This window comes from Cyprinodon tularosa, unplaced genomic scaffold (assembly GCF_016077235.1).
Source record: "Cyprinodon tularosa strain WSP-4 unplaced genomic scaffold, ASM1607723v1 ctg44, whole genome shotgun sequence".
NCBI lineage: Eukaryota > Metazoa > Chordata > Actinopteri > Cyprinodontiformes > Cyprinodontidae > Cyprinodon > Cyprinodon tularosa.
The window spans coordinates 1,158,084-1,170,759 of record NW_024039163.1 but is presented as its reverse complement, the minus strand read 5'-3'; the positions used below and the strand labels follow the sequence as shown (position 1 = coordinate 1,170,759).

General features: G+C 38.0%; 1 protein-coding gene across 2 annotated transcripts in view; it reads right to left on the bottom strand.

Moving 5' to 3' along the window:
- Positions 1 to 11,768, bottom strand: part of nfat5a (nuclear factor of activated T cells 5a) — a 32,484-nt gene extending 20,716 nt beyond the window's left edge. For both annotated transcript variants that reach the window (XM_038300064.1, XM_038300065.1), the window contains exon 1: positions 11,423 to 11,768. In XM_038300064.1, coding sequence (XP_038155992.1) covers positions 11,423 to 11,495 — 73 coding nt within the window. In that variant the 5' untranslated portion in view covers positions 11,496 to 11,768. The remainder of the gene's footprint in view (positions 1 to 11,422) is intronic.
- Positions 11,769 to 12,676: the final 908 nt, after the last annotated feature.

Genomic DNA, 12,676 nt, shown 5'->3' with positions numbered 1-12,676 from the left:
GTTTCATCAGAGATTAACTGCAAAGGCGACATGACCTCAGTCTAAACTACAATCATTGGCACCGAGGAGCTTAAGTCTACTGCATGTGTGTTCAAACAGAAGCCGTTTGTCAGCTGCAGAAGAAGTCAGAGAAACAAATATCTTCATTGTAACACAGAACATGTGCAGCAGCAGGAACTCGATATATTTCTGTCGAACAACAGAAGGACATCACATGAGAGGGACAGGAATGGCAGTTTATCCTGTGATCCGTTGTAGGAGGAGGGTTCAAGGAGATTAGGTGGCTGTGACCGACCTGATCAAAACGGCTACACGCTTGGTTAGAGTCTGTGCTCTGCTGACAATTTCAATTTAATGCCAGACTGTCAGACAGGTTTCCTCACATTAAATGATGAACATTATTCCAAATTGTAGCATTAAACCAATGTATTCGATAATTTAGTTCAAACACATTTTAATACTGATGCAGCACAATCTGGGACATCTCTACAAGTATTCAATGCTTAAAGGGGAAGTCCTGGTATCAGTGTTTGTTCCTCCTATAACTTGTTAAACTATCTAGTTTTTAACTTGTCGAACCTACTATAACTGATTTCTGTATTTTGATACACAGTGGGAGAGCCATGGCTACTATCCCCACAACCATGTGGGAGATTTTTTAAAAATGCAGACAGTTTAGCTTGCTCTGCAGGTGGTTGCAACATTTTCCCACCACAGTCTGTCCACTGGCGGGAGTGTATGTTCACCTGTACACTCTGGGGGCAGGGCAGGGCCACAGGGTAAACACTGACCTGTGTGCAAATCCCTGCAACTCATACGAACAAGCAGACATTTGAATACCGCACAGATTAAGTTTCAAGTAACTTCCCAAAGCATTTATGGAGCATCTTTACAAGACGTTTGATCTAAACAAGACTCTAACCTTAGTGGGGATCTAGGAAATTGATTTTAACAGCTTTTACTTTAACAATGAAGAATACATACATGGCGCATTTGGTTTTTTTGCAGACTGAATCTTAGAATTTTGGGTCACCTGCCAGATGATAAAAAAAAAAAAGAATTTAAAAGTCACTTGGAGGCGAGCATGCAAAGTGCTTAAAATCTGCCACAAAAATTAAAAACACAGACTAATAAAGCCTGAAAAGGCGACATTGGTCAAAACAGTGGGCCGCAACAGAAAAGTCACTCGGGCGGAGGTTTGACTTCAACCTACACCGAGAACAATTAAATTATGTCATCTCATAGCTATGTGCTGCTCACATTACGCATGCCTCAGAGGTTCTGCCAAGACACAAGGGCATCGGTCCGTTTCTATTCTTTACAGCTGGCCTGCGGCTATTTTGGGGGGGGCGATGAGAGGGCGAAGTAAAAGGCTATGTTTTAGTAGTATATAAAAGAATAACAATTTTAGCAAAAGCAAGAATTCACCTCGGTGCAAAGGCTCAAGCCAGAACCAAAATAAAAGATTTACTCAATGCAATCAAACTAGAAAAAAGAATGTATACTTTTTCCAACTCTTTAACACAATTTTATTTCACTTCTTACAAAAACAATGAACAGCTTTGGAATCTGTTTTTTTCCTGCCTACAATAATCAGCTATACAAGCTGAGCTGAAACAGATAAACAGATAAATAAAAAATTTCAATTAATTAAAAACCCAGTCTCCCCTTGTTTTGTGAAAACAGGAACCAACTCCATCTCCGTTTACTCTACATACTTCCTTTAAATCGCTCTGCAGTTTTGGGTATAATATCTAAAATTTGTACGACAGGTTTAATTTCCCACAAAGACATCTAAAAACTGTTTTATTATCTCTATAGTTTCATAAAGCCTAACTGATAACCACCCTGAAGGTAAACTGTTAATACTTCAAAAAAATACTAATTATTTTACCTGCAACACTTCTTTGTCTTGTTTAAGCTGAGAGAGAACAGCTCTGGTGGCCGACAGCGGCAAACATCCAGTTGTGGGTGGGTTTCTCAGACAGATGGCCTCTACATTCAGAAACTGACCATTACTGCCAACCTGGGCATTAAGCTGCGTGGACAGTCCACTGTATCATCAGCAAACATCTCAGAGTTGCTTTTGTTGGCAAGCAAAACTCAGAAATGAATTGTAGACAAACTCCTTACAGATCCTTTTCAACTCAGCTTTTTAGTCCATTATTAGAAAAATTACATGCCTGGTACATGGCTATAATCTAGATTGTTTACATTTACAAACATACTTTATAGTACAGGACCACAATGGATTTGAAATATTTTCAAGAATTGTCATCCGTCTCACTTTGAGGCCCAACAACAAAACAAAAACATAAGAGACAGACAAAAGAGGACTATTTGGAGCCAGTTGTCTTCCATACGTATTTGAGTTGCTCTTTTATTTTGAATAAGAGCTTCTGCTACTTAGATTCCAACACGTACTCCCACTCTCACACTCCCCCAGTTACTGAGATATAAATAAACAGTTATGTTGTGGAGTGTGACCATATGGTAAGTCTCACCTAAGCAGGTCAGGGTTACAGAGCTTGCTGTTGGCTTAAGGAGGCTAGGACAGATGTGGCACCAGCAGGCAGGTTCAGCATCAACGTTTAAAATACAGACAAAATCTGGGGTGGCATCAAATCAGAATATTTATCTTTAATCATGTTTGAACATTAAACCCTGGGCATCGCTTCATAAATAAGACTTAAAGACACGAGCAGCCTCGTGTACAAAGGAGTGTGCAGCTTTCCTTTTTATGCAAGATTGGGAAATTTTTAAATTTGCAGAACAAAAAAATAAATAAATTCAGAAATATAAAACCTTTGACATGTCACTGCACAACAATCCAATTTGGGTTGAATTGGTTAAATAATGATGGCCCAAAAATATGTATGTAAACAAGTATAAACAACCAAAAGACATCATCTGTCCTAGTTGCCATCGCAAGGTTTGTCACCGAGAGACTCTGTCGACATGAAAGAGTCTCATTAAGTATTAAAAAAAACATCAACTCTGTGGACATTTTTGGATTGACATTGTATTATTAAACCCAGATTGTGTTTTGTGCTGCATTGAGTCCAATTATTGTAACATCAAATCATTAAAATTCACATGAATATTTCCTTCAGGAAAATGTGACCAGACACAATCTGAAATAAAGTTATGCACTACCGCATAAATTTGACCCAAGTATTATTATAATTTCAGATATTAAATTCTTTTTCAGGTCAATAAACAAATGGTGAAATCCTTTGTTGAATGGCTTATGAGATCCCCTTAAACACAAAAAATTACTAATCTAAGTTGTTGTGAGGAAATTAAACAGTTACGCTTACCTGATTAGAAATATGTTAGGATCTCTGAAATAGGATTTAATCTACAGGGATGAATGTGGCCTTGAATTTTCAGGTAACTCCACCAATCTGCTGGTCCAAAAAGGTCTGCTATCAGGTTCCAAAACAGAAGAACTGTTAAATTTTACAGCAGTGTGGTGCTGCCAGATACTTTAAGGGGCACAACAGATGAAGGTTACAGGCCTAGCAACCCAAGTCGCTGAACGTCACACAACTGTTGCTTTAAAAGATTCAGAGTGACACAAAAAAGAATCAGAATTCCTTTAAAGAAAAATTTTAAAGAAGCCAGCCATCACACACAGACCCGAGTTTAAGTCTCTTCTTAGACACATTTGTGCATTATATAGGAGCACAGCTATTTAATGAAAATGTGGTTGAATCATTAAAGGTAATTTATTCACAGATGGGGCTCTTATGGTAATACGAGTACAGTCTGAGCTCTGACTATATTTGAAAAATCAACTTCTCACTTCGAATTTTAATTATGTCTACTCAGGTACATTTTATGGTATACCCTAAAATGCTTTATATTACACATGTGAGCAGCATACAGAAGAGGCATTTATTCGCTCTGGGATGTCTTTTACATATGGGATCCGTCATCGGCTCCCTAAAAATCTCCGGTTGCAAAGAGCGCAGTAGTGAGAAGTTAAAGCTACAGTGTGTAATAATTACAGGCATATAAAGTCAGAAATTTAATATATTATACATAACTATGTTATTTATCATCACCTATGAGCTCAGCCTTTTAACCATAATATTTGCGTTGCCTTAGAATTCGTTATTTATAATTACATAGGAGCGGGTCTCGCAGCCATGGAGGCTGACATCTTTGCGCTACGGCAAGCGCAGAGGCAACAAACTAGCGATTGCGAGATCTCCCATGACGCTCGAAAATAACTACGGCAAGTTGAGAGAGATGAACTGAGACGGTACTGAACAGTAGATGGCAGTATTATGCCTGAGAAGCATTTAGTCTGCCTGAAACCAAAGAAGAAGAAGAAGCAGGTATACTGCGCCTCGGTAACAAGAAAGGTAAACAAGGCGGCAGGCGTGAGTGACTTTGCAAACTGTTTGGCACTGTGTGGCCAAACATCAGACGAATGGAGGATCATGCCTACTCTGTATCACAACGAAAAGCGGCGGACAACGAACCCCCGTCATCTAAGAAGCGGAAACACGACGAGAATAAACGCAAGCGTGACAAGAAACGACAAAAAACACGGATCAACATTGGCACGGCATTTACACGATGGAAGTCACTGATGGAGGAAAAGGGTTTTCAAAGTGACGCTCAAGTTGCCAGTTTTCTCTTGGACAGGTAATTAATCCTACACACACAATTGTCTAATATCACTGCAGTTTTTGGAGTACAGGATGCTCAGACCTGTCTAAAACAATAACATGCTGCGTGATGATGCTGTTACTCTCCAGTATACTTATTCAGCAACGTCCCTGACGTTTCATAGGTAATGATTCAGTAATTTTCTGTAAAATAATTTTCTGGATATATACCTCGGTTACTTCTCTCCGGCTCCTTTGGAGATCTTCAAGCCTTTTCTCCTCTGCTCTCACCCCGCTGGCACCCCTCCCTCGCCTGGCCCTAGCTGCACGGCCTCCCTGCCTTCGCCCTCGTCCTCTCCCTCTTCCTCGCGTTGTAACCCCCGTGCCACCAAAATGACTTGGACTCTGTAAACGGGGAATATATATTCTTCCAGCGAACACAATCTCGCTGTTAAACTAATGACTACAATTACTTCGTCTGTTTATATCACCATGCAAAGCAGCTCACCAAAACGTCACAACGACGTAGAAAAAATAACGGGTATATTTATTATCTTAAGTCTACATGAAATCTATACCCTACACAGACTAATGAAATACTATCTGTAAAATTATCTATGTAAACAAACCTCATCACTTGAGAAGGTAGGTGATGTGGACGTCGTGGAAGACATTTTGTCCCGTAACGCTCGCCGTACTGTTGGGGGGGAGAAGCGGTGGGGGGGAGATGTTCATGTTGCTGCGGTCTGCAGTCTGACCGCTAGATGTCGCTGAAAATTACACACTGTAGCTTTAAACCCGAGTGTCTCAAACTGTCCTTTGTGACACTGTTCAATCTAAACCAGCTAATATGTCATCCATCATCATGCAGCCAGCAGGTCAGGGAGATCTCTGAACACTCTCTCTACATTCTTCCATTGGTGATGTCCTCTAGCAGCGCTACCCTTCCACAATTATGCACGGCTTTACGCAGCTATTTATGTACACGTGTGATTGCCTACAGCTTGTTCACATTATGAATCATACCTGACTTGTTTGGAATGAATCTGTCCATCCAACACCATTTATTTTTGCGCCATTTTAAGGACATTTATAAATACATAAATAAAACTAAAGTTCGTACAAAAATAAAAATCAGGTGTGATGCTCCAGAATATAATTATTCTTATTATAAATTGTTATTAGCATATTTAAGTGAAACCTGTGATTTATACACTGTTATTTTTAAATTATAAAAGAAAAATATGCAACTGGGACACTTTATTGGTCACAAGAACAAAGTCTGTGAGAATTCGATCACATTTCCATGCAACATTTATTTCTATTAATGCAGCATTGTACCAAAGATACTGAGCCTCTAATTGTTTGCTTGTACTGACAGTGCATGAGGCCCTTGTTTATTAGACGGTAAACTGTCAGAAAAAGATATCATCGCTTTTTAATAAATGTATGCTTTGTAAAAACACAAAAATTATTGTCTACAAAAACGACATTACTTTTACATGCTCCCATTTACTGCTTTGATAAATGACAAAAAGGAGGGCTAAATCATCATGCATTCCCCTTTTTAACAGAATTTTACATTGCCTCATTCATGAAAGCCACAACCTATTAACTGATGGACTGATTAGTCTTATTCTTACTTACCTTTTATCAGACAGGGGAAAAAATTACCCAATTTTTACTAAAGATAGACTTTCCTTCAATTTACATAACTGTTGGAAATGTTCAAGCAGGGTTAGAGGCCGAGAGTGGGTTCAAAAACGTTCTTGTAAACAAAAGAGGGTTCTAGCAAGAACAATTCAAGCCCATAATTTGCTGATCGAACCATTTACTATGCAATGTTGATGTTTAGTTATATTAGGTTCTAAATGTGTGGGGTTTTTTTTAGATTTAGACTTGTGTAAAGTCGTTTTAATCCTTTTTTTCATTGAATGGGGGAAGAAAATGTGACATCAGCCCATATTCCACTCAAAATTATCTTTTATTAACAACAGAAAGCTGTGTTGGGTACAGGGACATGTGAATGTATAACATCACAATGTTAGCATGCAGCAGGAACAATGTATTACCATTGTGTTAGTTAATATTGTGCTGCTTATTTAAATGAGCCCCTCTTGGACTATTATCAACTATCACACCTTAACATAATGTACCATCTGTTTTTAAAACCTTGTTAAGTTTTCTGCTGTGTAAATCTGAAGCAAACAATTATAAATCAGGATGGTGAATTAACAGATGCAGTCTCTCTGTCAGGAAATGTTCCACTCATGGAAGCTGTAATGCCTCCATGGTGTGAGAGAACATTTACAGCCATGCGGATGAATGTCAAGATTAAAACTCACATAAATAAATCCAACAAATCTGCAAATATATTTACAGAAAAATCTGAAAACATGCTACAGCCCACAAGGGAGCAGAAATCGTATCTGTATCAGTCTGAGAGCCAGATTAAAAACAAATGGCACCAAAACATTGTCGAAGAGAAAGACAAACGTTAAAAACTAAACAGATGAGTTGTACTAAAAACAAAGATCTTGTCTCAAAGGGGATGCACAAAGGGGAACCTTTTGTGGCTTTCTTGCCACCGCAAAAAAGAAATCTTGTAGTCCATCTTTCAGCGTAAGGGTACAGACTTCCGGAACGAGTTACAGCCATAACTCCAAAGAGACTGAATCAGTAAGAAACAGGATTGCATAACAAAAACTGTTACTGGGACTGGCACCAATGGTTTAAAACTAAATATGAATGTTATTATTCAGTACAAGACAAAACTCTTGCTACTAATCATGCTTTTTATTAATTTCAAATTTCTTAACCTCTTATATGGATTTCATTTCTTTCAACCCCCCCTAATGTGTTAAAATAAAGAACAATAGGTCAGACCTGGAGTCCACATGGGGTTTGGTAAACACTGGTTATAAAGCAAAGCAGCTGACTGAATGAAAAGACCAATCTTAACATTCAGCAATACGATGTTCACAATTGCATATACTGCTCCTGCAAATCTGTTTTGTGAGTCGCAGCAACACCTCAGCTGAAACCATTTTTTTTTTTCATTTCCTTTTAATCGACATCTTGGGCTAATCTTTAACCCAGTTTATTTAATTCAAACAGTTACTGTAACAATAATATGTAATTATGCTGGTGCAGATAAAATGGTTGCCAATCTCCTCCCTGTGTTTCGTGCAGGTTATGATGCTATAAAGCGTGGGTGCTGCTTTGATGATCACTGATTATAAAAGCGGTAGGGGTAAGACTTTAGATAATAAACATCAAAGTCTCTGATATATAACCGTCAAACAGCAACTTTCTTAATATCTAACTTCAATTTAAGTGTAATATAAATACAGGCGTGCCAACAGTGTCCCTCAGTAGCAAATGAACAAAGAATGAGAAGTTCTTACATGTTCATAAAGACAAAATCTCCTTTAAAACTGCCTCAGACTGTTATTAACACACCAATCAAGTTCAGCGAGTGTGAATTCCCATGAATAATGACATTATGGCACGCGCCAAATGGGCAGTGAGAGGTTAATGCAGAGAACTATGCATTCAAAATGAAAAATTATCTGTTGCTAAGGATAGGCCATGACGTGTCAAAAACATGCCTCCACATCTGCCACCTCCACAAAAATCCGCTCTGTCTCATCTTCTAAATGTCCATTATTGTCTTTCTGGTGTCTTTGAATCACCTGGCTGGCCAATCTACAATAGACTACACGCAAAACTGGAGCTGCCCAGCTGAATTACCGTTTACTATTCGCCAACTGTTTTGGTAAAGCCAATTCCTTGGTTGGCCGCTCAGAAAAGTAACAGCAGGTGCTTACCTCAACACCTTCAGCTTTCTCATCAAACAGAAGGAGGCCAAACTTTGCATAAAAAACTAACAAATAAAAAAACCAATGACTGCATTTTGAGCACATAGTTAAAAAATACCACACAGGATGCTTTTAAGAATTTAATACTGCTGAACAACCATTGCATGTTTCCAAGCCATACAAGGCCTTGTCCATATAAGACTCAAACTCACTGCGGATCCAGACATTTGAATTGAGAAAGCTTCCTGGAGAGGTGGCGAAATGTCTTCAAATCTTGAAAACCAAGTCCAGTGGATATTTTTTGAATTTTTACGAACTGCTGAACAATGCTTAAAGTATAATTACACTGGTTTTTACTCAATTCAATTCAGTTTTATATACCACAAATTTACAAAATATTCTCTTCTCCAGGCACAATGCAGACAGCTCTAGCACATCATACAGAGGGATCTGTACAAAGCTGATTGCTGGTTTTCCTTAAATAGAATAAGAGGGATGGGCCAAGACATTGAGTCATTGACTTTATATTTGTTTTTTAAAGGCATTTTCTTGTATTCCATACAGCTGAACCAAAAACGGTGTGCCCTCATTGGAGAAGTACACTCCTTTCCAGAGAATTCAAAGCCAACATCATCCCTTCAATCAGATTTCAAAAGAACAGGAGTAGACTGCAATGGTTCCATCTGATTGTCAACAACCAAATCTATATCCATCTAGGATCTGTAAAACAAGTGGATGATGCCTCACAAGAGCCACGTCTGATCGTTGTGTAGCCACACCATGCTTCTACCAGCAACACAGCTAATACCATCCTCATAATGGCGCTTTCAAAGGATGCATATAGCTGAAATCAATCAGATGAAAAGCTTTGATAATATAAATAGAAATGTTAAGCTATAACCATCCTCTTTACAATTTGCCTCAGCATTGATGTTGGTATACATCACAGATCATTTGCTCTAACTGGGTGTCTTGATACAACATTTTTCATTTCTAATACGATACAGATAGAGCACCTTTAAGAACGGACCAATACAGAAACTAACCAGTTACTGTATCAGTACGAATCCCACATGCTTTTATTATTTATTTTGTGCTGTAGAATATTAGGAAGGGCTTGATCAATGACATTAGTAAAACAGAGAACAATAGCCAACAATAGTTATTCAAACAACAGAGCCATGTAATATTAACCAGAGGGTTACAGGAACTTTAAACAGAAGCAGACTGTTTTCTATCAGCATGGCAATATCGGAGATTTTAGATGTAGGCCCAAATTTCAAGACAGAAGAAAAAATCTCTCCCCACAACAGTTTTTATTAACCCGTTATAGGCCACTCAGTGAAATACTTTGAAAATCAAAATTTCAAGCCATGTTACAAAGGTAATAAGAACAAGACCTTATTACCTTTGTAACATTGAAAAATATGGATATTTTGATGGCAAAAATGAATGTCAAAGTCATTACAAGAAATGCCAACTTGCCCGAATATATTGCGACAAATAACAAATGTACCTCCGTGAGAAATTCATGAAAAACACTCAGAGTGAAGGAAACTAAATTTTTTGGACAACATAACCTTAGAGGCATTAAAGCTGATACTGGCACTTACACTTTTAGTTTATAAACCCAAATATAATTGTTAACTAGGTTCATTAACTTTTTAACTTTACTTTTTAACTTTTCAATTTTCCCTTCCCCCAACTTAATTTACAGTAGTAATATTTCAAATGCCAAAATAAGATGTACAGCCATGTAGCAGTATCTTTTCTGAATGGCTGAATATAGATATTGTGCTTCTAGACCTCACTGAGAGATGGGGGGGGGGGGGGGGGGGCACCATTTGTAAGGGGTATGCAAGTGATCAAAAATGGTAACTTGGTCTATAAAGGGCTAATGCCAACAAATGATCTTAAAAATTGGAAATTTGTTTCGATAACGGTTACTAAGAACTAAGTTTAATCATTTTAGCCACCATGTTTAAAACCCTGATCATTTCATAAGTTATTTTAAGTTATTATACAGGGCATATATGCTTGAAACTGCCAGGTTTGCATGGTAAACCATACATTTACCTATTAGAGCAGCAAGACTCATTCGTTTTGAAGAGATGCTGATTTCCATAAAGCACAACCTATACAGATTTTCATTTTGAATAATACTACCACACATGAGCAGCCAGGGTAAAACAAACAAGAAAACAATTCATACAACCCACGTTTTAAATAAGCGACACAAAATCCTTAAGCTGAATGCCAACTCTCAGGAACGTACCAAGCTGATCACACAAAGAGGTGAACAGTGTTGGTCATCCACCATGTGGTTACGCCCTCCTAATAATAACAGAGCAGTTGGCTGAAACGTGTGCAACAGTATTAAGAGACAGATTACATTTCAGGTCCAGCGGCCCCCTTTAAAGGCACACTGGAGGGAGCCAACAACTTCATGCTTTCAATGAAACTAGATATTGTGCAGAAGAATAACTCTGGCTTGGCTCCACTGAGCAAACCAAAACAAAAGAGTGGCTGTGCGTGTCATTTTAAACAGAGATTAAGGGGGGTAAATAAATGTTTATTTATGACTTACGCATCCTTCAGTGCAGAATGCACATACCAACACACACTGTGCAAAAGCCGAGCAGGACTTAAGTACGTTAAACCGCTAAACAACGTAGTAGCAGCAAATCGACCCCAAGTATCACTATATTAGCTAATTGAATCCATCAAGTATTTGAAATGTTAGCAAATGTGATGTCGCGGATCAACTGGTCCCAGCAGAGTATGGTGTTTATTCATTCGACACTCTAGACAGACAGGTAGTTATAACTGTGCTAGCTAGTCTGGCTAAGAGCAGAAAGAAGCTAACCAACAGCTAGCTAGCAGCTTAACGTGAGCCAGGGATTCATTTTTTTTAACCTATCAAACAAATACAAAACGGAACCACGACTTCACATAAATGTTTCTCTACTCACAGCTTACCTTTAGAGTATAGAGATTTGGGAGAATTGAGGTCAATATCCGAGCTAAGGAGGGATATAAAATCAGAGGGCATCGCAGCGCTTCATGGAGGGGAGGAGAAGCGGACAGTCTTCAGTGAAAACGGAGTCGGGATAAATCCTTCGCTTCAAAGGCCAAATACCGAGCCGTATTTGGTATAGCATCGAAGCCAACCAACATAAAACTTTCAATTGATGAAGAAAACCATATGTACTACGTCTAACGTTGATGTATATGCGCGTGCCGCGGCCGTCGTTAATAGACACGTTTCGTGCAACGAACACACACAAACACACACTTGACTAGTTGGTCGGCCCATCTCCTGGCCCCGCCCACCAGTGCGGCGCAAGCGCAAACGAGACCACTGAAGTTCTAATAGGGGCGGCAAGTCTTGGGAATTTAACTTTTAGCATACTACATAATCATAAGAATGTGTAAAATGTATAAATAAAATATTCTAAGTTGTATATAAAATGCATTTATTCGATAAAATCACATTTGTGCATTTTCTTGTTTTATGTTTGTTGTGCTCTAGTAGCTACATTGATTTTCAAAGTTGGAGTCCATCAACAACGCACTAAACAGTAAAAATGGTGAAAATGTAGCATGTTTTTCAGTCTATAAAGATTATCCAATGTCAGTAGACAAATAGACAAATCCAGTCCAGTAGTTGTATATGCTGTTTTTTTATTTATATTTTACCTTTGTTAATAGGTTTTTAATTAAAACGTTTGGGGAAACTAACACACAATGATTTAAACTGTCCCAAAGACTGGTCAAATAAATCCAAGCATTTGATTGGCTCTCTTCTATAAGTCAACAAACTGATCAGTTTTGGCCCACCCACCTATTGACCAATAGACAAAAATCCTATGAAACACTTGCTTAAATGTCCTTTTAGTAGAAATAAACATCTTTAAATGTGTATCTTATTTATTTACTCTCCCCCAAAAGAAGTTAGGTAAATTATGAATTACGTAAAAATAATAGTATTTTTTTTTTCATAATTTATAAACTTAAATGCATGAACCGCCTAAAACAGAAATATAACATAAAAATATAAAACTACCTGAGGATGCTACTTAAAAATAACTTTACCAAAGTATGGCAATCATCACAATAAGAATCTGAAACTGATGAGTTTTTAATTGACTCCTGAGATCAAGCTGTCAGTTCTAGTTCATATGGGTAAAGTTAAATTAAATATTCCGTACTGCCAAGGGTCTTCAAAAAAGG